At 34.3% G+C, this 26,643-nt stretch overlaps 1 protein-coding gene across 1 annotated transcript in view; it reads right to left on the bottom strand.

The window, feature by feature from the left end:
• Window positions 1–16,085: 16,085 nt before the first annotated feature.
• Window positions 16,086–26,643, bottom strand: part of LOC145292885 (uncharacterized) — a 28,457-nt gene continuing 17,899 nt past the window's right edge. Inside the window, exon 2 of the mRNA XM_080139012.1 lies at window positions 16,086–18,352. Within this exon, the coding sequence (XP_079995138.1) occupies window positions 17,059–18,291 (1,233 nt within the window). The 5' untranslated portion in view covers window positions 18,292–18,352 and the 3' untranslated portion in view covers window positions 16,086–17,058. The remainder of the gene's footprint in view (window positions 18,353–26,643) is intronic.

Genomic DNA, 26,643 nt, shown 5'->3' on the forward strand with positions numbered 1-26,643 from the left:
TTTCTTTTCTCTTGTTTGTATGTAACGCCAACATTAACTCACATATTGTGGATGAATGATACAAAAATCTTTGGGTTTTTTTTTCAAATATTTTATTTGTAACAAAGACAAAAAGAAAGTACAAATCTTTTATTTTTTCCCTCATTTAAAAGACAAACACATCCAAAACCTTCCATAAGAGAAAAAAGATTTAAAAAAAAAAAAAAAAACAGATATTCATTTTATATAATTTTTTGAAAATTTAAAATTTTTATTTTGTTTTAAAAAGATTGGATCAAAACGGAGTCGTCCTGTTTGTGGAGAGATTGTGACAAATATGGAATGATTGAAAAAAATCCACAATGGATTCTGGGTAAATTCTGACGGAACACATTCTCTCCTTTTTTTCTTTTTTTTTTTTTCTGCTGTTCCCCATGATATGAAAATGGTCAAAATATAAAATAAAAATAAGTAAAATAACAGTGAAAGTGAATAAAATAGAAACAGTAAAATAGAAACTTTGCAATCCTTTCTTTCTGTACTCATAAAATAAATAAATCGATCAATTACAAGTCAATGGTAAGTGAAAAGCTCCCTTTTTTGTTTGCAACTATATCGAAATGTACAGAGAAGATGCCACTTCTTTCCCGGAATTGCTTCACCTACCCTTGATGCCTTTTATAATAATGTTGACTGTTTTGTGAGGAGGTCTAAAGTACCATTTTTTTGAGTCTTTGATATGAGTTGACCAAGGATTGAACTCTGGTTTCATGGCCCATTAAATACTCAAACCATTATTTCTGTACTCTTAATTTGTTGAAACATTTTAAAATGTTAAAAAAAAAAAAAAAATCTACATCACAAGTAGAAAACAATAAAACCATAAAAAAAGAAATTGGGTAATGTGTAGACAAAGCGGCCTAGAAAGAAAATGGCTGCTGAGTTAAAATTTTATGTAAAAATTGAAAGAAATCTTTACTCAACATATAAATTATAAAGATAATTGTTTGTAAAGGAAGTTTGTTTTGCTCCAAAAAGTTTTTTTTTCATATTGAACAATGAAAGCCATCTTTTGAACATTTCCATCTCCAACCATCAACTGACTATGAATAACGGTTCAATATGCATAGTAAATTACAGATTTCACACATCCAAGAATTAGCTTTAACAGATGTTTTAGCAATCAATTGAATCATTTTCAAAATTGTCAAACAGCTTCATGACAAGTTGGAATATTGTTATTTCTTCAATCCACATGAAATCATTTACAAGACTTGTTGGACGCATTATAAGAACTCAGTATCCATTTTGTTTCTATGCCGTTGTGTCTACACATCATTAAAAATATATATTCAGTGCAAATACAACTTATCATTGATGCAGATTTTTTTTTTTTACTAACGTCCTTATCCAAACTTATATTAAAACAAAGACTATAAATGAACAGCCGTAATGATTATGTCAATTAGAAATGTGGACATAACTATAATCTATTATAATCAGGGTTATTGTTGTGTGTGTGTGTGCGTGCGTGCGCGCGCGTGCCTGCCTAAAAGTCAGAAACTACACAGGACATGATACTGATATATTCGTTTTTCTGCATTGCAGAATATGAATGCATTTATTTGTATTTTTTCGTAAGATTCATAATTTTAAGAGTTAATAGGAAAATAACCATTGGAAGAGGAGAACGTCGATTTTTATTTCCATTGGAATGAAATGGTACGTTTTGTTTGAACATATGAAAATGCAATATAATTTTTATGTATATAGATTTTACAGGGGGTAGGAGGAGGAGGAGGAGGGGGTAGAGAGAAGTTGGTTCTGCTTTATATCATATCAACCATGCATAATTTATTTAATGCCAAATAAAGTTGTCAACTGGAATTTTATAAGTAGAATAATTATTTTATGTTCTTACTAGCGGGGTTGACCCGGCGTTGTCCTGGTTTTTAGAGGCGTGTGTGGTTGAGGGGGGGGGGTGAAAATGAAAACAAAGCGAAGTCATAACCCTGTTAAAATATTATAAAAACAATGTTAAAACTATTAAAAAAAAATTGTGTAAAAAAACAAAAAACAATTAAAAAAATGAACTTGATGCAATACGAACGGTCCGGCGGTGCCCGTGTGTTTGAAAAATCCCCAAAAAGTTTGAAAGGGAGGGGGGGGAGTTCGAACTCGAATCATTGAGGTAAAAGCGCCAAAAAAAAAAACCCCCAAAAAAAACAAACAAAAATAAACAATTAAAAAGTGAATTAGCTCAAATATCAATTCCGCAGTGAAGTTTGTTTTGGTTTAGTTTCAGTAGTCACATCACACTTGAATCCTAAATGAATATTTTTGTTTTCTCGAATTCTAAATGAATTTATTTGTTTTAATTTTAATTTACGTGTAATGCAAGTGAATTCACGATATCGTTGTGTTGTAATCTTTGTGTAAAAATAAATGTTGAGTTGAAAGTACTAATAAATAAAGGTCATTGTTAGATTTCACTGTTAGACTCGTTAAAACCGGAAGTAAAATCTGGTTAATCTCGCAGATTGCGTCTTATACTAACAGGGGAAAAATGAGTTCATTTTATTTATATAGAAGAAGATAGATAGATAGATAGAACAAGATAGAATAGAAGAAGATAGATAGAGAAGAGAAGAGATAATACATTGCATTGCTCTTAGAAAACATCTCTACTAACAAAAAAACCCCAAAAAACCTCCTAGAATATATTGCTTCCAAAACACATAGCTTTGAGAAAACATTACCCTTAGTCACCACCTTCTATCATCAATTTAGGTAGAAAATAAGGAGAAATAAAGTTTTGATCTTTAGAAGAATGGAGATGAACTTATAAATATGAGAGTATGACGTAACCAGTCAATTAATCTATTCAGACCTCTTCAATCTCCTGTCTAGCTGAAGTAGAGTGAGTGTTGTCAGTCACCTGATCATAGACTGCGCATTCACTAGGATACTATCCTAAGGTATTATAGGTCGCCATCCACAGTACACCTGATCGCATTTTCAGGGGTGGAGGTGTTACCCCTTTGCATGGGGTTACAGTCACAAATTTGTGGCCCCACTAACAGAGAGAGAGAGAGAGAGAGAGAGAGAGAGAGAGAGAGAGAGAGAGAGAGAGAGATCTTACACACGTTTTTAACTCTTCAATTTTGTTAGCCATGCTCCTGGAAAACGCTGGGTAACCATGCTAGTTAAAACAGAGAAAGGAGTATGAAGTCAGGTATTCATAATGCCACAAAATAAGCGCTTCATTTATAACTTTATGATTTGAGTTACATTTAATTTTAATATCTATAAAAGTGAAATTGTCTGTGTGTCTGTCTGTGTGTACATTTCCCTACCAAAGTACTCTGTTAATTTTCGGTCTAGAGACTCGATATTTGACATAAAGGGTATTGATATTTAGGAAAATCTTTTTAATTGGTTTTCGGCCAGAAATTTCGCTGCCAATGGGTCAAAGTTCAACGATTTGACTTTTGAAAACTCTACCAAACTTCTCCGACAATTTTGGGTCAAAACATTTGAAATTTTAGATATAGGTTACTTGAACATGGATCAAACTTTTTAGTTTGATTTGAGACCAAAACAAATCGCATGAGGTACCCTTATTGGGGAATGCCGATGGGGCTTTTTTCACATTAGAATGTCCTTCCTCTGGAGCAGTGACTTCCCAATTCCACTTTCTGACCCTGGTGTCTAAGTTCTTGCAGTGGGAGAGAACTAAAGCCCTAGTTACAAAAAACATTTTGTTTTTTTTTAAATAAATCTTTTTAGCCATTTTATTGAATGGTTGCTGAATGCAGCCCTTTATTCCATCTTGTTTGCTCACAAGCTGTCAAACAAAACACAAAAAAAAAACCCTATAGATTAAGCCAATAAAAGTGCATTGTCTGTATCCCTTTTCCTCTCAAATCTCATGACTTTCATGTTTTTCCTGATCTTCCTTCGCTAACTGACGCTGCTAGTTAAATACTTCTACATCTACTAATCAAAACATTCTCATCAATTCTTACAATGTGACCAAACCAATGGAATCTCCTGTCCTGCACACATCTCTCTATACCGTCTAAATTTAACCTTCTTCTGAGGTCATCACATCTAAGCCCAACTTTAGATCTCACATTACAAATTCATCATATTCTCATATCATTTCTCTCCATATGTTGTATCACTTTCATACATTATCACACTACACAGACATTTGATACATTCTTCTCTTGATCAACAATGGTAATGCTCTGCTGGTTAGTAATGGCAGATATAAAATAATTATTCTAAAGTCTAATGCACAAAACTCACATTCTTCTTTGCAATGAGGTCATCAAAGACTCGCATTACACATCCATCGTATCATTTTTTTTTGGATGTAATTAGAAATGTCATATACTAGTGATGGGACGATTCCGATATTTTTCTTGATTTCGATTTTTTATAAATTGCTGCATATTCAACTATAAAGTTGTTATTCTTCACGATTACTGTAAAAAACATGTTAAATGTGCATATATTTTCCTAAACATAAAAATACACTTGTAGGGCATGATCTATTGATTTTAGTTTTACTGATAGTTTAAAATCAATAAATATTGATTATTTTGTTATTATTACCAACAGTGGAAGATTTTGTTTTAAACAAAAATAAATTAGTGATTGAAGATACAAAGAGCTTGAAGAATAAAAAAAAACTTCTACAAAATAACTGGATGCAACATGAATAACACAAAGGGGTTGATGTGCTATATTGAATTCGACATTAAATAACCCGAAAAGGGTTGATCTGCCGAAAACAAAACAATCAAACTAAACTCTACAAATAAATATTTGAAGATATAAAAAACTTGAAGCCTAAAATTCTTTTTCAAAATAACTGAATTCGGCATTAAATAACCCCAAAAAGGGTTGATGTACCAACCAAAGAAGTTTAAATGTAATGTGAACAGACATCTTGCTATTCAGCTCCCCACAGTTCCCTGTTAGACATGACCTTAAATAGTAACCCCCTTACGTTTCAAGTGGCAATATACCTTGTTTGGGATGAAAAAAAAAAAAAAAAAAAATCGTACACAAGACAGCAAATTTTCTTATTTCCAACAAACTTTGAATGGCCACAAATTGGTAATTAATTGAGCTACCAAAATAAATTTGATACTATTATTTATGTTTTGCAAAGATCTATGTGCCCACATTAAAAGTTTTTTGGTGATGAACACAAAATTTGGGTTTAGGATAAGTAAATTTATTTATACAAACATTATTGGTTACATATGAGCATACATGATTCAGATGCAATTTCTTTTGAAATCTACTACTCTCAGACCACAATTTCGACAAATTATTTATATATATATATATATATATATATATATATATATATATATATATATATTGGTAGCAAGTCATTATTCAAGCACGTCTGATTGAACATGACAGTTATTCTTTTTTCCGTTTTTTTTGGATATCTTATCTTTTTTGAATAAAAAACAAAAAAACTAACTATAAATACACCAAGCCTCAAAGAAAAAGAAAATGCCAACAACAATAATTGTTCCTGATGATGATCAGTAGAACCGACAGAAAGTGCTTGAGATGAATATGGCCGAATAACAACATTTGGGCGCTATAATATATAATTTATAATATATTATATATAATATATAATAGGCCAGCTGAAATAAAAAAGAATGCTTGGCGAATTGAAAATATATAAAAAAAAAATTGCGAGAAAGAATAACTCTGTTGTGTTCAATTAAACGTGCTTGAATAAAAATATATATATATATATATATATATATATATATAGTCATCCACATACAGTACTGTTTCGCTGTATCACAGCTCATCAGTGCGGCTAGACAAGCAACTACCTCAAGCCAGGATCGAAACCCGACCACCCAAACGACAGTCAAAGCTTCTAACCATTACGCTATATGGCTGCTGCTGTGCGGGTAGTGAATTAACAATGTTTTGATATCATTCAAATGCTGAAGCTTGATTTGTTTACACAAAGAGCATCGCTTCATACACTATATATATATCTATAATATAAAGCTGTACGTCTGTGTGTGTGTCTGGTCATGAAGAGGCTCCTATATGGTTGACTATTATAGAAAACTGATCACATATAATGATAGAAGATGTATTGAGACACAGGAATGGGTATGTTTGATCTGGCATAATGATGATTCATTAAAATTGCGGGGTCTGCGTAGTATGGAAATAAAAAATTTAAAAATTAAAAAAAAACGTTTACTAGTGTTTTTGATATAGATGTACATAATAATACTTTGATAAGTATGTTTAACTTAAATAGGGATTGTATAATAAAATTGTGCGGTCTGCGTTCACGCCTGGCCTCCATAGAATGGAAATAGGTACAAACTTTAATAAAGACTTTTCATATCTATCTGTGTAAGTATACTTTGATAATTATGTTTCAGTTTGAAGAAATATGGTATAATAAAATTAGGGGGTGTTCGTTCGCGCCTGACCTCCATAGAATGGAAATATATCACAAAGTTTAACAAGGTTTTTTAATATAGATCTATAGAATATTGTGATAAGTGTTTCAGTGTGAACAGGTATGGTATAATAAATTATGGGGTTTATCTATTTTATTTTTACTTTCACCATATTCTGCTTTGGTTTCGATACCCCCAAATTCGAAGCTATCTCTTTACAACCCTTCCTTTTCATAACCTATTATACTTTCATAAATCAGAGTCTATTTTCTGTAGGCTGTTTTTGAACCCAGTCAACGACGGGTACTTTTGCTAGTATATAATTTCATATGTCCACATAAAATGTTATGATATGAAAATAATTTGTGTTTGGATGACATTTTGGTGAAAGAACACAATCGGCATTTAAAAATAGGAAAGCGATAGAATAAGACAATATGGCTAAAAAGTGAGCATGAGGAGCAGCAGCTATGGATTTTCTGGAGTTGTCAAGATCTGCAGGGATAAGAAACAGGTTGGTTTACCAAAAATGTTGCAAAATGGTGGCTCGATAGTTTCAGTGGAAGGTGGACTTCTTTTTAGAACAGGCGAATAAAAAGTTAATCAGTTTCAATAAAATTTTGTCCCACTCGGTTTAGAAAACTGCATGCATGTGTGTGTGTGTGTGTGTGTGTGTGATATTAGATATAAATTAAAAAAAATTCGACTTGGCAAACAATCTTCTGAGTATTAGGATTTATTTGGTGTTGTAACACTCTAAGATTGTTAATTACTTTCGATCTTCATGATTGTCATCAAGAGATGAGATGACAATACACCAAGCTTAGATTTTTACTACACCAACTAAACGCTAATATTTATAAGACTGCCTGAAGAGTTGTGAAATACAGAAAAAAAAAAAAAAAATACAAAAAATAAAAGTCTATAGTTTTGAATCGAATGCATAATGATCTACTCATTCGCATATAGTACTGTTTCATTGTATTACAGTTCATCACTGTGGCTAGACTAGCACCTTTCCCTAGCCGGGGATTGAATCTACAGCCATCGCATTGATAGTCTATGGGATCGGTGCTCACAAATGACCTCAACAAATGCCCATTTAAATAAACACTCGCCCACTGCTTTTACACAACTCGAGCTGCTTGTTTATTTACAAACAAACAGCCAATATGTATATTATTTTTTCGCTTTGAGAAAGCATCATGTTGCTGAAACGCAACTGCATTTGCATAAACTGGATTGTTTATAGAATAAATATTCATAAAGCTTTATTGAGTATTGAGCATATTTGAAAAAAAAAGGATTTTAAGTTAATTTTATAAATAAATTTGAACTTCTTATATTATATCTATATAATTATAAAACTCAGATCAAAATCTGTTTGCTTACCGATTTCATGGCCGCCCTCTCTTAAGTCTGATATTAAAAGCCACTGCTGCTGCTATCCCAAGCATACACAAGGTCAATAATTTTTTTTGTTTTAACTTATTTTAACGTGTTTTCCTAACAAATAAATGTAATTTAACCCCATTGCGTTAAAAAAAAATGATTTAAATATAAATATACATTATGATAAAACGCAGGCGGAAAGACCTAAAAGTTTGACGACGTTTCGCCTGTTTAGTGCGGGCTTTTTCAAGAGTAAAAATGTAAAATGCTGGCTTTTCTCCTCTTCTGATAAGAAGCATTTAACTTCGAAATGCCATGACCTAAAGAGATTTTTCTTTCTTTTTCTCCTCTTCCTTCTTTATTGATTTCATGATATAATAACGTTCTATGTAACTTTTGCTCCTCTTAACCATGTAGAGCTTTTACTATCTTGATAGGTTTGTTAAAGACTATATCTTTATCAGGTTTATATATATATATATATATATATATATATATATAAATTGCATTCGGACTACCACAAACTTGGATATTTTACTTTCACTACTTTCTTGGATTCATTGGATTTTGGACTCCACATCCATGGAAACACCCTCTCACATGAAACCATTTTTCCTTTTTACCTCACTCCATCTGCTTCCTTGTTCTATATTTCATTTTCATGCTAGTATGATCTTTTTCATACTTAGTTTCTTTAAATACTTTATAAGCAAAATTTTTCTTTATGCATTTTGCTAACTCCTCCCCTCTGACGCGAAGGAAAGTATTTTTTCGAAACTCTGCAGATTAAGGACTTTCACCTCTATTTGTGTTTCCTTTCTGAATAATAAATATGTAACCTTGTTAAAAATAATAGAATTATTCTGCTTAATTATACCTTTGTTATTTTAAAAAATTTTCTAACAAAAAAATTTGTTTAAAACTAAAAAAAAACTAATGTACAGAACAAACATTAATTTTTTTCTCATTTTAAACAAATTTTCTAATTTACGTTTGTGATTCTTTGTTAATCCTCTTCAGGTAACAAAAACAAATAAACAAAAAACGAAGAAAAGATGAGAATTTCAAGAAGTAGCAAGAACATTTTATGGAAATCGCTTCAGACAAGGCAAGAAGCCACTTGATATAAGGATCTAAAAAATAAATAAAAACACTACTTCAAGATCAAAAACTTACCAATGATAAGTGTTAGATGAATTAGATTCTGACTTAGAAAATAGCAATTTTTCCCTATTTGTCAGAAATATTGCTTATGAGGACTAAAGAATAAAATAAGAAAGCAACGCTTTCACTCTTTTTATATGCAATGCTATTGTGGGTTGCTACATTTTAAGAAAGATGGTTTAGAGTATTTTTTTTTATTATAGTTTCGGAATATTTATTTAAATGAACGCTGCCTAAAAACATGCAGTATAAATCAACAACGATTGAACACCATTGTTGACTTATATTTCGTGTTTTTAATTTCATTCCACTGATTAAATGTTTATTCATATTTTTACTTGCTAAATTGAAATAAAAAATGCAATGACAACTGCTTTCTGCAGAAAGAAACAATCAGGAATAAACAAAGTTTGGATACAAAATAGCTGGTTGTCTATGAATGGATTTATGGTTCCTTTGGGGACATTATTCTGTGGGAAATGCATAAAAAAGTTTTTTTATTTTCATGATTTTCTCCTGAAGTGATATATCAATCTCATGATGAACTGCATCAGCAAAAACTACTGGTAACACATTTATATTCATATATGGTTGTTTGTTTCTGCTTGAAACAATTGTTACGTGATCTTTTCATGCAGGCTGATGAGACCAGTAGTGAGAATTTGGACCAGACTATTGCTTTTTGATGACTCACTGGTAGTGAAAGCAAGACTTACACCCTCAGAATGTTGCCACATTTGAGCTGGCGCATCAACCACATCTCTTCCTCTTGGATAGGGTCCAAAAAAGAGTCTCCAATCTAATAAGTCCCACTTTGTCAAGGCTCCAACCCCTGTCCCATTGCCGCAATGTTGCATACCTGTGCATGTTTTACAAGTATTTCAATAGAATGTGCTCTGAGTAACACGTTGCATATGTGCCCCCTCGACGGACACATTCCCAACAAACCCGTTTAGCAACAAAATCCCATCCCTTCATTGTTGACGTCTCTAAATGCCAGAAAGCTTTCTACTCAAATAGCTTCTTCTCTCAAACTAGACTTTGGAATTCCCTTCCTGCTACCTGCCTCCCCAACTGTACTGATATGCAGAAGTTCAAATGTAATGTAAAGCAAGATCATGTTAATCTTTCCTAGGTATCGTCCCAATTAGCAGTTCCTTACGTCCAAGTGGTGATATGCCTTGTTTGAGGTGACAGTAAGGAAGTAAGAAAAAAAAAAGAAAAATCAATTAAAGTTTGTTTCAATAAAACTTTTTACTTATATGCTTCAACAACACAAAAATACATTCTAAAATATACTTTAGTTCTGTGCTTGAGTTATGTTTGAAGAAAAATGTTAATTGTTTGAATTAACCAAAATTTATAATTAACTAAACAAGTCCTTCATCTCTCAGTTATCTATCCCCCCACCCCCCACCGCGACACACACTCAAACATTGATTCAACCACTAGGATTTTTATGTGAAACTAAAACATATAATACTACTACTACTAATAATAATTTTTTAAAATTCAATATGGCGATGTAAGATGGTTTCCTCATGTCTGTTTTGAATTCAATTTCTTTTTTTCAGGGTGGGGAGAGGCATATAAACACTACAATAAGTGTTATTTTTTTAAATTTATATTTTTGCAGACTTTAAATATCTCCATTTTCTTTTATCTCCATTTTTTGTTATAATTATTGATATATATATGTATATGTGTGTATGTGTACCAGAAGGGATTGAATGAGAATTAACATATGATCCACACTTCCAATACTTTAACTGTCATCAAAATTGGTAAAATCGACCATTTTTCAATCAAATCAATTGATTATCAGTTCTAGTTGAAGACTCACCACAGTGCACTGGCAAGAAGCTTTACATGTCTCCTTGCAGTGATTTAGTCCACAATACATTGTAGTGTTTATTGCACTGTAGAGAATCTACTATTTTATAAAATTACTAGTATTTCAGCCCGGCGTTGCCTGGGTGTTTGGAGGTGTATGTTGAGCAAAAAAAAAAAAACAAAAAAAAACAGGTCAATTTTTTAAACTTTGACCCCTATTATGACCCTTTAACATTTATTGTTTTGGGCTCAAATCAAGTTATAAGTTAGATCCATGTTCAAGGAACCTATATATAAAATTTCAAGTGTTTAGATCCAAAATTGGCGGAGGAGTTTGGTAGAGTTCCCAAAGGTCAAATCGTTGAACTTTAACCCCTTAACAGCCAAATTTCTGGCCCAAAATCAATCACACAGATTTTCCCAAATCTCAGTACCCTGTATATCAAATTTCGAGTCTGTAGACTTAAAATTGACAGAGTTATTGCGTAGGGAAATGTACACACACACAGACACACACAGAGACACATTCACTTTTATATATATAGAGATTTTTATATAATTGTGTGAATTAAAGTTTGAAATACAAAAGTCAGGCATCATGATTCAATGGTGTCCTAAGCATAAAGGTTCACTTTGAATGTGCCCCTGTCTTATCAAAATACATACTGTTAATTTTATACACCAAGGCCCTTCTGCTTGTGCAATAATAAAACTTCTCAAATGCAGTTGTGATGTTAGGCTGTATAAGGGTGTTAATTTTAGTCAAAATTGGATTTTTTTATTATTGATTTTTAATACTTATTGAAGACATTCTGATTAAAAAATCTATCTAAGAACACTCCCAGATGCATAAAATACATTTGTGTGGAATTAAAAAAGAACATTCAGTCCAAGGATGTGAATAGTAAATAGCAAAAAAAAAAGCTGCAATAAAGATGAATTTTCCAACCTTTGGAACCACATCCTTCTTTTTTATTCTCACACTTTCCTCTATGTGTGCATGTGAAAAAAACAGTGCCCCTCCGCCCTTTTTTATAGGCAATTTCAACTAAGCAAGTTAAAATCAAGAGAAAGACTAAGTGAGCATGAGGAAGGAAGGAGACAGGAAGTCATTCTTTGATGAAACAAAAATGATATAACTCGTCCACCCACTTTACAAATTGTTTGAAGTCTTACCCTTTATGGAAAACTTTCATTAAGTTTTCAATTTTCAGAGAGAACTGTCATTAAAGGGAAAAGAAGGACAAGACAAAACAAGGTAGAGAGAGAAAAATAGGAAAAGAGAAAGAAAGATGAAGGGAGAGAGTGGAAGAAAGAGAAAGAAATACAGTCCTGCCAAATAACGATGGCAAGATAAGAAAGTAAGGCCCTAGCGCTTTAGCAAAAAATAGCCTTTACTTATTTAAAAAACAAAAAATGGATACCCATCAAAAACCAGAGAACTTGCATAATGATGAGGTTTCTAATGGTTTTAATAGAAATCTTCTTTTAATTAAAAAAAAAAGTGGAAAACTCGCACAAATATATGTTCCATTAATATAGGAAACAAAAATTCATTATATTCATCAAAAAATCCTTTTATTGTTCACTGGAGATGCTACTATATCTATCTATATATAAAAGTAAGAATGTGTGTGTGTGTATGTATGAGGACAATTCTCAACCCATATACTCAATGAATTTTTATCTACAGCCTTAAAAATTGGTATATAGAGTATTCAGACATATGGAAAACTTTTTAATCTGGTTTTATCTGGAAAAAAGGGCTACTAAGAGGTCAAAATTGTAAAATTGGTACATGGGAGACATCAGATTTTTACCTTTCAACTGTTTCATGAATGCGCATGCGCAACTGTGAAACATGACCGTTTCTTTATGTTAAGAATAAGTAGGTTTGAAAACACTTTGTAAAGATTGTGTCAAGCTGGTCTAATGGTTATTGTACTTAACTCACTATCTTTAGGTTTTGGTTTCGATCTCAGCTTGAGTTTTTTTTTTTTTTTTACTTGGAAAAAGTGAACTGTTTAGTAAAAAAAAAAAAACCCATAATACTCACATGCTCAGGTTTCTGCATGAATTAAAATATAATATTTATGCGTATTTTATGACCAGGCAAAGCCAGTTGGCCTGCTAGTATCTATATAAAGTACATCATACATGTTTCTATTTTTCTTAGGCCGTCATCAGTGCTCAGATATCAGCAAAAACAAATGGCAACCTCTACCCGGAAAAACTTACAGTCACTATGAGAAGGTTTTTTTGTTGTTTAACTCTATATACATCATAACATCCTATTACCATACGTCACACCCAAGCTACATTACTCTATATGACTTGGTGCCGACCCGCAAGCCCAAAGAGATCCAGGCTTGGCTTCAGAAAGAGTACTACAACTTTGCACCCTTCTCTTACTGCCCCCCCCTCCTTCCTCGATCTTAAACCGCTGGGCTACTTTATTTGGTCATATGTCGAGAACATCACCAACATGACCTCTCACAACATCAAAGCCAGCCCAATTGCCGAGTATTCACCAAGTTCCCGCTGGTGCTTGCGAAAAAGGCAGGCTCCCAGTTCCGAACCCGTATCGAGGTGGTGGTTGAGGCTGAAGCTGGCTACATTGAATATATGTCAGCGCAACTACATAATCAAGTTACCTAAATTGATGTTTTCAATACAAATTTTTAAATAAAGTTGTAGTGCTGTTTTCTTTAGGGCGACACCTTTATCGTTCTACCCTGTATATTGGTAATAATTGTTTGCTCTAATGAACAATAAACAAAATAAAAGCAAGTTTTCATGCATATCATAGGTTTTTTGTTTCCTGTATTAAAAGCGGTGAAAAAATTAATAAGTATATACATGTAAAATTAGTTCATGGAATAGTGGATAAGCAAGTCAACATGCTAGTAGAAATAAACACAAATTATTTTACTCATATTTGTTTTGCAATTTATCAAATGAATATCATCTTACAATTCAACAATAATATCTTGGTTCAGCTTTAATGATGCGTTTATGTCATTAGTTTTATTAGCATGTCTTGTTTATCTACGGTTCCATGAACTAAATTTCAATTCTGTCTGAAAAGTTTTTATATTTACTTCCTCGCCCTCCCTCCCCCACACACACCTGTATTTTAAATAAAAGATGAGAAATAAAAGTTACATATAACTTTATTATATCAGATCAATAAGGAAAAAGTATGAGAATAAAACCTCTTTAGGTCCTTGCATTTCGAAGGTAAATGCTTCTCATCAGATAAGGAGAAGGGTTAAAATTATACAAAATATAAAATGTAGATAAAAAATGGCTTAAAAACATTCAGATTGGAAATGAAGGAAGTATATTTTAAGAAATATTAAAGGAGGTATAAAATACACAAATAAAAATCTTTGAAATATTGAAATAAAACTAGGAGGAAAGAGTTAAACATTTGTGAATAGGAAGGAAAAAAAATCAGGCGGGTATACATAGGTAAGTAATAGTCAAAAAATACTTTTTATTTTTACTTACCTATATACTACCCTTCTGATTTTTTTTGTATTATTCTTTCCTTTCTATTCATGTATACTTAACTCTTTCCTCCACATTATATTTTAATATTTTTATATTTCAAAGGTTGTCATAGCCGACGGTTGTAGTGGTGGATGAGCTCCCACTACCTATAAAAAGCTCTCATGGCATCCGTCTTCGATAGCTTCTGGCCTTCATGGGTGGCTTAGTCTCTAAGCCCACAAAAACTGTTTTTACTGACAAGGAGAAGGAGCAAAGGCGGATCACCGATATCTCAAAATCAGTTGCTCCAGGTAGACAGAACTCATCAGCCTTGGTTAGTAGTTCGTCTAAGGGAAGGAAAACCTTGATTCCAAACCTCTGCCACCTTGCGGCTATATCCATTCATGGAAAAGGCTATGGCAATAAATCCAGAGTAAAAATCAGAAAAAAAGTCCCTTTAAGCAGCTAGCTATCAGCAGTGGCTTCTTTCTGTCAACTCCTGCTGGCCCCAAATGTAGTGCTCGGCATTCCCTTGGATCCTGCTGGTGCAGTCGAGAGAGGGGCCATGTTGTTTGGAAAGCACACAACTTCCATATTCTTTGCCCAGGCTTGAGTCCTGGAGAGAGAAAACTCTTGTCTCACCCTTACCGATGGGAGCATAACATGGAGGACAGCAGTTTATGGATTATAAGTCTTTGCTTGACGGGCATAGAGCTGGACACTATGGGCTGTCTTCGCCAGTGAGAGGGATCATTGTGTCCCAGTGGTTAGATACTGACCACCTCAAGCTGGGCAGCCCCTGGTCATTAAGATGTTGATCCACCACAATCTGTTTGCTTCAGTGGATGCCTGGAGCTTAGAGTGTGATGTTTGACAGACAGATCATTAAATCAATCACCTCAAAATCAAAAGGAAAAGGAAAAGACTTTGGCTTTTCATATTGCAAGCTGAAATGTCCGCACCCTGTGGACTGGTTCTCTGACGATATTCAGGAGATGAGGATGCTCACAAACCAGCTGTGATTGACTATAAGCTGCACGAACTGGGCATTGACATCACAGCTCTGCAAGAGACATGACTCCCAGACAGCGGATCTCTAAAGAAGGAACACTTTACCTTCTTCTAGTAAAGAAAAGGGTCCAAGGAAATCAGGGAACACAATGTTGCCTTTGCTGTTAGGAACACCTTGCTCCCCATAATCAAGCCCCCAACTGGTGGCACCGAATGCATTCTCTCCCTGCATCTCTTCACAACTGTGATACCAGTGTACAAGAATTCTGGTGAAAGGACCGACCCCCTCAATTATCATCCCATCAGTCTCCTCCTCCTCTTTGCTAAAATCTTTGAGATGCTAATCCATCAAGCACTAGTCCACCACTTCGCAAAAGCTAATCGCTCTGACAAACAGGACAGATTTAGGTAATGTCGTTCTACTGAAAATATTTTAACAGTCATTTTTAAATGCATATACCAGGCACTCGATAAGGCAGGTGAAGCCAGGGCTGTAGCCCTTGATATATCCAAGGCCTTTGACAAAGTCTGGCATGAAAATTAAATCATACGGTATAACTGGACAAATACTAAATATAATTAGATCCTTCTTAAACAATAAGACCATCCAGGTTGTCACTGATGGATGTTCATCCAAGCAGCATAACATTAATGCGGGCGTGCCTCAGGGGTCGATCCTTGGACCACTATTATTCCTGATATTCATTAACAATCTCCCCAATAATATTGTGTCTGAGATGGGTATATTTGTTGATGATACAACGCTCTATAACATGCATGAAGGAAGAACAGATGTACACAAATCTAACAATGGCTGAATCCTTAGAAAATGACTTCCAGACTAGTGGAATGGGGCCGCAAATGGATCGTGACATTTAATATTAGTAAGGCTAAGCTGCTCTCCTTTAACAGTTACAATGCAGAAAGCAGGGCCAAAAGGCTGTAGACCCCATCACACCATCCTCCTTCCTGTGCCCATGTGGTAAAGACTACCATTCCCGAATGGGGCTTCAGAGCAACACTTGAAAATGTCCAAAGACAATCTGTTGAAACACCAAGGCGCGTGTCATTATCTTCCGAGATAGAAGATTGCCTACTGCTATATTTAGAAGTTTTTATTCTTGTATTTTATACCTCTTTTAATATTTCTTGATATATACTTCCTTTATTTCGCATCTAAATGTTCATAAGCCAGTTTTTATCTATATCTTATACTTTGTATAATTCTGACCCTTCTCCTTATCTGATGAGAAGTATTTATCTTTAAAATGTTATTTCCTTATTGATATGATGACATAATAAAGTTATATGTAAATTTTGTTCCTCATCTTTTATTTAATATAATTGCTCTTCTTAACAGTGTTGAGTTTTCTCGATTTTGATAAGTTTGTTTTGTTAAAGATATATTCTTTGATAACATCATTGCACACACACACACACACACACACACACACACACACACACACACACACACACACATATATATGCGCACACACACACAGCCACACCCATACACACAAAGACTGATAACAGATAATTGTTGGCTTTAAAACATTTCAAGTCATAGAAATGTGCAGAGAAATTAATCACAAGTACATTCGTAATCAGAAAATTAAAAAGAAAAATTGGAGATAAAAATTTGCAATGAAAAAAAAATTCTTCTTTAAAAGAAAAATGTGCAACATCTTGATTTGTCATATGCAGCCTATTTTCACTGTTTGTGCTGGTTGATGAAGTGCGACGTGAAACTGTAGACATCATGGTAGATAGCGCCGCACAGGTTGCACTGCCACGGGTTGTCAGGGTCATGCAGTCCCATGTGCATCACATACAAGGCATTGTCAAAGTACAAAATGTTACAGTGGGGGCACGTGAAACTGCGGCTCGTACCAACAGCCGTCTCGGTAATGTTTGAGCTTGACACGGCCGTGGCTGAATGTGAACTGGTTTCTGCCATTGCGCTTGTGACGGCTGCATCTTTGCTGAGGCTGAAGGCACCTGTAATTGGCGGTGAATGCATGGACTCGTGTGACTGTGGGGGGCTGTTTCCCACCGTGAGATCAACATTTGAGAATAGGCCCGTCGGCCGAGGCTGGAAGAAACGTGAACTATTTTTGTTAAGTCCCGGGCCTGATACATTGACTTCTGTCATCATGGTGTTTTGTTGGACAGGCGTGAGTAAGGATTTATTTATAGGCAATTCCCTGGTGTCGCTCATCAATACTGTTGGCTTTGCGAGAACAAAATTTGAAATGTTGAGTGTGCTGGCATTATGAAATGCATCTGGTTCAGTTGAACCCCCATCAATGATGTAACAATCCTCTTCGTTCGAGTTGCTTTCGGTTTTCACAGAAAGAATATTCTTAGACTCGATGATCTCGTTATTATAAACTGATGCCATCGGAGAATCTTGTTCACTCATCGAGTACGGATTGTTTGAGACAAATTGAATGGAAGAATTATCGCTTGGCGATTGACTTGGGAGGGGCAAGTTAAATCCAGTTTGAAAAACCTTGTGTTTGAAATGCATATGCTTCTTGAGGTCATATTTTCGCTTGGCGGCATAATCGCAGAGGTCACAGATAAATGGCCTTGCGTCGGAATGCACAACACAGTGGCTGACAATTTTGCTGCGAAATGGGGATGAGAATGAGCACTGGTCACAGTGAAAAAGTCGTCGCTTATCGTCGTCTCCGCTGCTGTTGTTGTTGTTGGTGTTACTGTTAGCCCCGTTGCTACCAGAGTTTAAGTCGTGATTATTTCCCGACTCGAGGTTAGCATCTTCGCTAGTGTTTGAAACGTTGCTGAGGAATGTTTGCGTATCAGTGTGCAATTTATTATGGCGTATCAGTTCATTGCGAAATTCTGATGTGAATGGACAATGTTCGCACTGATAATTTGTTTCACGTTCAATGTTCTCTACAGATGCCGTGGAGTCCTCCATAGTTGACACTTGGAATTAGTTTAAACCAGGGTGCAACATTCAACATTCACGGCTTTGCAATCTGAATGGAAACAAGAAAAAAAAAGAAAAAAAAAAGAAAAATATTAATTACTAAATTCAATAAAAGACTGAGAAATGAAAGGTGAAAATAATCAGATTCTGTCCATAACAATTCTCGATATAACTAATTCTATATAACCATCTACTGTACAGCTATGAAATCTGTCCAATAAGAACAAGTGACATTCGAAAGCTTGACGTGTTCAATCACAACTGTTTATGTCACATCTTTTGCGGTCGCCGACAACACTGCATCTTTAATGCAGCTGCAACATATCCCTCTACACCAAGCTCTCCTCTCAAGACATCGGCACTGGTTCACTCAGGCTCTTCATCATCAACCAGATGGCATCAAATTCTTCTCAGGGTTGGAAAAAATGACGCAGAAGCCAGCTGAATACCTGGATCAGAATGGTGAAATAGGATACTGAACTGATCCTGGGCTCTATGGTTTCACTGCTGGAACTATGATCGGCTAGCGCTCGTATCTGCAGCTGCAGTAGCCCATCGTGCTTGGTCAAAACTGCGAAAACAAGTACAGGTAAGTATTCCATAATCAAAATGAACTACTGTTATTTAAATCAATTTTGCAATACAACATCAACCTAATAGGCTGGGAGTCCTTAACTGAAGACTGGAAGAGAGCTGAAAAGCATGCACCAAGAGAAATGAGGAGAGGAGAGACCAGCAGTGGATGAAGAGAGGAGAGACCAGCAGTGGAAGGAGGGAGGAGAGACCAGCAGTGGAAGGAGGGAGGAGAGACCAGAAGTGGAAGGAGAGAGGAGAGACCAGCAGTGGAAGGAGAGAGGAGAGACCAGCAGTGGAAGGAGAGAGGAGAGACCAGCAGTGGATGAAGAGAGGAGAGACCAGCAGTGGAAGGAGAAAGGAAAGTCCAGCAGTGGAAGGAGAAAGGAAAGTCCAACAGTGGAAGGAGAGAGGAGAGACCAGCAGTGGAAGGAGAGAGGAGAGACCAGCAGTGGAAGGAGAAAGGAGAGACCAGCAGTGAAAGGAGAGAGGAGAGATCAGCAGTAGAAGGATAGAGGAAAGACCAGCAGCGGAAGGAGAGAGGAGAGACCAGCAGTGGAAGGAGAAAGGAGAGACCAGCAGTGGAAGGAGAAAGGAGAGACCAGCAGTGGAAGGAGAGAGGAAAGACCAGCAGTGGAAGGAGAGAGGAAAGACCGGCAGTGGAAGGAGAGAGAGGAAAGACCAGCAGTGGAAGGAGAGAAGAAAGACCAGCAGTGGAGGGAGAGAAGAGAGCATAAATTGCAAAAATCTGCTACAAAGCACTTACAATCAGGCACCACCTACATCGGTCAAATTTGCAACAGAACCTGTCAATCCAGGATAGGTTTGCACTATCACAGCAGATGCTGCAATTTTACAATGGATTAATCTCTAATCCATTTGTTTCTTTGTTCTTTTGGCAGTGATCCTGTTTCTCTTTTCTTTGTGTTGAGAAATGACCTAATTTTAATATGGATGTTTTTTTTCTTTATACTAGTGCATTTGTTTATTTTTAAATTTATTAATCATTATAATTATGAATATAATTTTTATTATTTTTGTCACTATTAATAACATTTTTTTTTGTGTGTATTGTTATCCTAAGGTAAAGTTTATTTCGTGTATACATATGTTTGCTATTTTATTCTTGCAGTTTAATAAACTTTGGGATTCTTTAAAGTTTAGGATAGCCAATTTCTTATTCAAACATAGTCTACACCGGTTGTCTAAGTTTCTACATATGCTGGCCTGTGATACTATTTTCCACTCTATTACTGATAATCATCTACTTTCCTTGAGATCCCAGTAGTGATTTGCTAATGCTGCTTTTTTTTTGTTTTTGAACATTCAATAACAGTAAAAAAATGATACTACTACTACTACTACTACTACTACTACTTAATAAACAAATACATAAACAAATGCACTAATATAAACAAAATGTAAGTGGAAAGCATCCAGATTAAAATTAGGTCACTTCTCAACACAAAGAAAAAAGAAACCAGATCCCTGCCAAAAAGAACAAAGAAACAGATGGATTAGAGGCTACTGATAAATGGACATGTGAATAACAAAGAATCTGATTGGCTGACTAGCAAACCCAATACCATGGGAACATATAAAAACATGAAGCAACATTGATTCCAGGAAAAAAACCTGACCAAGTCTTATGAGGATGGAATGCGGAAAATTCTGTGTAGCTTAATTGCCATATATATATATTCAAACCTTACTACCTAGTTCTACTTACATATCGAGCACTGTCAATATAAATACTGAAAATAGATAAATAAAATAATATATATATATATATATATATATATATATATATATATATATATATATATATGTTAGGTCCCACGAATGATTATATAAAAATGTACAGTGACAATAAAGACTTTTACAAATATATATGCTCCCCAAGTGGAGATATCATACTGATGAAAGGGAACGATGTTATCTCCCTTAGTATTTAAGGAATGCTTCCTTGTATAAAGATATTTGAATACATTCAATTGTCAATTCAATAACACAACAACAACAAGGCAACATTTGTATGCAATATATCTCCTTTGCTACTTGGAAGTTTAAGCCATAGACAGTGAAACAAGTGCACATGGATAATTATATATAAATAATTGAATTCCTTCAAAACGTATTGCAAAAACAAAAACAAATAACATCTAAGTAAATCGCGATATATCCAAACAATCGAGCGAGATGGACGAGTAGGTTAAGAGTTTAGGCTCATTACTGTGGGGTCCCGATTTTGAATCTCGCTAGATTCAGCCACTGATGAGTCATAGATGACGAAACATGTGTCAGTAGATAATTATATTTTAAAAACAATATATATATATATATATATATATATATATATATGATGAAAATAATGGAAATAGTATTCCAACAAAATAGAGAAAATAAAAAGGAACAAACCGTATTATGTGTTCATCAACGTTTCGTCTTTATTTTCATCCAGAGGAAGTCTCGAAATAAAGACGAAACGTTGATGAACACATAATACGGTTTGTTCCTTTTTATTTTCTCTCTCTCTCTCTCTATATATATATATATATATATATATATATATATATATATAAAATTAGGAATGTTTATCTTTATAGACTTCTACTATGACTTTTTAACGCAGCTATTAAGTGTAAGTGGTGGTTATGTGGGTTATATTTATATGCAAAGTGAGTAAAAAGGGGTAAGAAGCCTTTTGAAAAATATTCTGATACCTTTGATTTTTATGAAATTTTAACAATAGGTATTAGATATCAATTAATAAATATTCCCCAAGTTTCAGTTTCTTTGGAATATTTGAAAGGGGTTTCACGGGTACAAACTAGATTTAAAAATTTGATCCATAGTCATTCAATTCATTTTTAAGATTCCTCAAGTAATACCAAAAATATAGATACGTGCAAAATGAATGGCAGATACCCAAAATGTAAAAAAAACATTTTGACCCCCTTTTCTTTTTCTTTTTTTTACATGGGGGTCACCACTTATCAAGGCCCGGAGGCCACTCAGGGATAAGGGTTATTGCGTGTACAGTAATCAATGAGATAGTATTGTAGTAATCATTAGTATTGGAGATTTGATAGAGTCTCTTACTTAAGGGGGCGGTTTGTCAGGAATTTGTTTATGTTTGATTTAAAGACATCCAAGTTGTAGTCAGGTGGGAAACAGGCAAACGGAAGAGAGTTCCACAGGCATGCACTTCTGAGAAAAAAGCTCTGCTCATGGAATCTATGTTTGGATTTAGGCCAAGATAAAGAGTGGGGAAAATTATTGACAGTAGTTTCAGCCAGACGAGTGTTTCTTGGCAAGGGGGGGACGGGACGAAAGATTGGAGTTCAGACGAGCACTTGCCATGGAAATAACGATAAAACAAAGACAGGCTCGCAACGTCTCTTCTGTGGGAGAGAGGCTGCAGGGAAGAGAAAAGGGCATCTATATATATAAAAGCGAAAATGTATGTATGTATGTGTGTTCGCTTTTTCTACAAAAGGCTTTTTTAGCCATCATTCTCGGTTGGCTTGCTCCTTCTTAAAACCTTTTATATGCTGTCCAAATAATAATATCTATGACTAAGGAACTCGGGTCGCAGCTATCTTTAATTTACCCGACTTCTACAAGCTATTTTCGAGATATTTTGTGATCGCTGCATAGCGGGGAAAACAGAAACTGGCTTCCAGCGGAAAACTAGGTCAAACATCAGGCGACTTTCTCGCACCTGCTAATTTTACTTTATAAACGTCAACTTAACACACTTATCAATTCATCTATTCCCGTGGTCGAGATGGTTAGGTCGCAGGGTTTTTTTTCCATTTCCTTTCCAAAGGTTCAGGGTTCAAGCCTACCTTTCTACTAAAACTTTTTTTTTTCTTTTACACCTCCAAACACCCGGCCAAGGATTTTTTTCTTTTTAACAGGGTTGTTTTGATCTACTCCCCACCCCCATCAACACACACCTCCAAACACCCGGGCAATGCCGGGTACCCCCCGCTAGTCCCCCACTAAACCACAAAGTCTATTTTGTACTCTGTCAAGGCAGGATAGGCTGTTTTTAGCAACTCCTGCCCAGATGTGGCAGCAGTACTCCATCCTTGGACGTACTTGGCTTTTATACAGATAGAGAATAGTAGTGAGGTATCTTCTGGAGCGGTAGAAGGATCCCACCATTTTCCCAGCGTCCTTGGCAACAGACCTGATGTATTTGTTCCATTTCAGATCAGGAGTAAAGGTCAAACCCAGAAGCTTGTCAAAACATGGAGCCTCCCCAAGACAAGAGTCCTCCATTTCAATTGATGCCAGATGGGGATCAGAGCATTGATGATGTAAACATGCATATTAACTTGTTCAAGCGTGGCCAACATAAATAGAAAGTCTTTCCATTAAAGTCACGTAGCCTGCTGACGTCACAGATTAAAGTACAATGGCCATGATTAGTAACAGACGACTGATGATGTTAGTTATTTTCTGTTTCAATTTTTTTTTTTTTTTTTTTTTTACAAAGGAGTCACCACTTAACAAGGCCCGGAGGCCACTCGTGGATAAGGGTTAATGAGTGTACAGTGGTCTGGACTTGTAGTCAGTTGGAAAGCAGGAAAACGGAAGAGAGTTCCACAGGCGTGCAGTTCTAAGAAAGAAGCTTTGTTCATAGAATCTACGTTTAGGTTTAGGCCCAGATAAAGAGTGAGGGAAATTATTGATAGTGGTTTCAGCTAGATGAGTGTTTTTCATGAAAGTCAGGTCAGGGGGACCATAGATTGGAGCTCAGATGAGCACTTGCCATGAAAATAACAATAAAGCAGAGACAGGCTCGCAACATCTCTTCTGTGGGAAAGAGGTTCCAGGTAAGAGAAAAGGGCATCCCCGACTAGGCTACGAAGTCTATTTTGAACTTTGTCAAGGAAGGATAAGCTGCTTCTAGCTCAGAGGTGCACAAATATGTGCAGACCCATGTGTCAACACGATTTCCTCTCCAATGAGCTTTCGGAGATACCAAAACAGTTTTTCCACTGTTTAGGTTGTCTGGTTGCTGATCTTATTGTTGATCTCTTTTTTCACCAAATGTCACTATCTGGCTGGAACCACTTGTCACTGGAAAGGTCTGGTTTGGGGTTGTCTGCAGAAAAACAGAATCACTTCAAAACAAATAGCAAAGAAGAAATCACGAACAAGTCACTGATAAACGTTTTCTTATAAAAAATATTTATTCAGTTTATATATTCCAATAGCATATTATTTGTTATTTATTTGTTTTTGTTTTGCGATACTTTTTAAAAGAATTCAATTATTTATATGAAAGTGCATTTTTAACTAAATGCGAGTTGGGAATAATTTTCTTTTGACCAATTTGGTACCCAATAGCATATATATATATATATTTTGACAGATGCAACCGAGATGACAACAGCACTATGAAGTGGTGTAGTTTTGGGAGGGGTATTATGGTGATGATTTAAGGCGAAAGGGCGGATGGGTATATGCTAAGCAGGGATTGAGCAAGAGGGATTACATGGGGCATTCTGTTCCAGAGTTTTAATTTATTAGGGTGAGGGAGGATTCGGACGTTAGTTAAGTGAGCAAATTATGGTGTGGGTCTGGGTGGGTAGTTGTAAGGCTATAATAATGGATTTCAGAATACCAATATATGTTCTGTAATGTGTAGCAATAATTCTAGGTTTTCTTTGTTATGAGATATGCAGGGGGTGGGGGGAGTCTATAAGGAAACGGTAAAAGGCAAAGTCTTTTGAAGTGTATAACAGGACAAAGTAGAGTTTTGGATGTGAATGATTGGTGTGGTGGAGTAATAGGGGGAAATGTACTATTAACAATAATAATAATAATGACAATAATAATAATAACAAAAATAATAATAATAATAATGACAATAATAATAATAATAATAATAATAATAATGACAATAATAATAATAATAATAACAAAAATAATAACAATTAAAATAATAATAAAAACAATAATAATAATAATAATAATAATAATAATAATAATAATGACAATAATAATAATAATAATAATAATAATAATAATAATAACAATAATAATAATAATAATAATAATAATAACAATAATAACAATAATTAAAATAATAATAAAAACAATAATAATAATAATAATAGCTAAAAGGTAAATAAAATTAAGGGGTAGAGATAAATGCAAGGTCAAAAAATAACACATGAAATACATTTAAGGGATGAAGGAATAAGAGTGAAGTAAAGAGAACAAAAATAAATAAATATATATATATATATATATATATATATATATATATATATATATATATATATATATATACACACACACACACATTTACACACATACATATATGGGTTTAGCCGGCAAAGCAGAGAGCTCGGAAGACAATACTCCGGGGAGTATAAATCTCCATGACAGGATAAAAGTCTGCAAAAGTCAACAATATAGTCCTGAAATTCCCAACATATATATATATATATATTAGTGTTGGGACGATTCCTAATTTTTATACGATTCCGATTCCAGGAAAATATTGATTAACGATTCCGATACCAAGTACGATTCCGATTCCTAGGGAATTTATTGTTTTGAAATATACCAGGTAGTTTTATACTTATGGTCGGTAGTTCCCAAATATGTTCCCTAACTTTGGAAGATATATTTTATGTCTACACCGTCGTGTTTTGGATTAAATAAAATTATTATATAGCAAACTAAACGGAAAAATTAGCAAAATTTATTCTAGAGAAAATTTATTTTACTTAATTGGAATACAGAAAAAAAAAAAAACTCAAAGAAAATAGAATTTATCCTTCAGAGAAAAAACAAATAAAATAGAATTTATATAACAGAACAAAAGCAAATAAATTAGAGAATAAATACACACGATTCATTATTTTGGTCCTCATAATTAACAGATTTAATGAATTAAATAAAAAAAATATAGCGGAAGAGAAAGAAAATATATACTAATTAAATATAAAAAAGATAAATATTTAATTTAATAATTTATAAATGAACGTGCTAAATGAAAAAAAAAAAAAAAAAAAACAATATACCACGTGGCATGGCGCCGTAGATACAAAATAATCGGGTTTGTATTACTGTACACATAGATTCGAAAAAGTTGTCAAAAAACAAATATATAACAAACAAATATTATCAAAGGCAAGATAAGTTACTTTTCTACCAAACTGGATACATTTTTTTTGTTTTTATTCAATGTAACATTTTTATTCAGCTCGAAAAACATGCAGTGTTTACCGATGTACTGGAAAATTCAAAATGGCGCCCGACACTCTCTTTAACATGGTAAGTTCGGGAAAAGGTGTTATAAATAATAAACTAGACAAAATACTATTAAAAAAACACTGAATATATATCAATATATGTCACGGTAACATATATTGAGCGAGTTTCTAGCAGTATTTTGTATAGTTTATTATTTATAACATCTTTTCCCAAACTTACCGTGTTAAAGAGAGTGTCGGGCGCCATTTTGAATTTTCCAATACATCGGTAAACACTGTATGCTTTTCGAGCTGAATAAACATGTTACATTGAATAAAACCCGAAAAATATATCCAGTTAGGTAGAAAAATAACTTATTTTGCCTTTGATAACATTTATTTGTTATATATTTGTTTTTTGACAACTTTTTCGAATCTATGTGTACAGTAATACAAACCCAACTATAAGTCCTTAGTAAAATTCTATTTATAAATACTTTTTAAAATGAAATTATTTAATTAATCGTAAATATTATTTGGACAT

This window comes from Euprymna scolopes, chromosome 14, assembly GCF_053919585.1.
Source record: "Euprymna scolopes isolate OS-2025 chromosome 14, ASM5391958v1, whole genome shotgun sequence".
NCBI lineage: Eukaryota > Metazoa > Mollusca > Cephalopoda > Sepiida > Sepiolidae > Euprymna > Euprymna scolopes.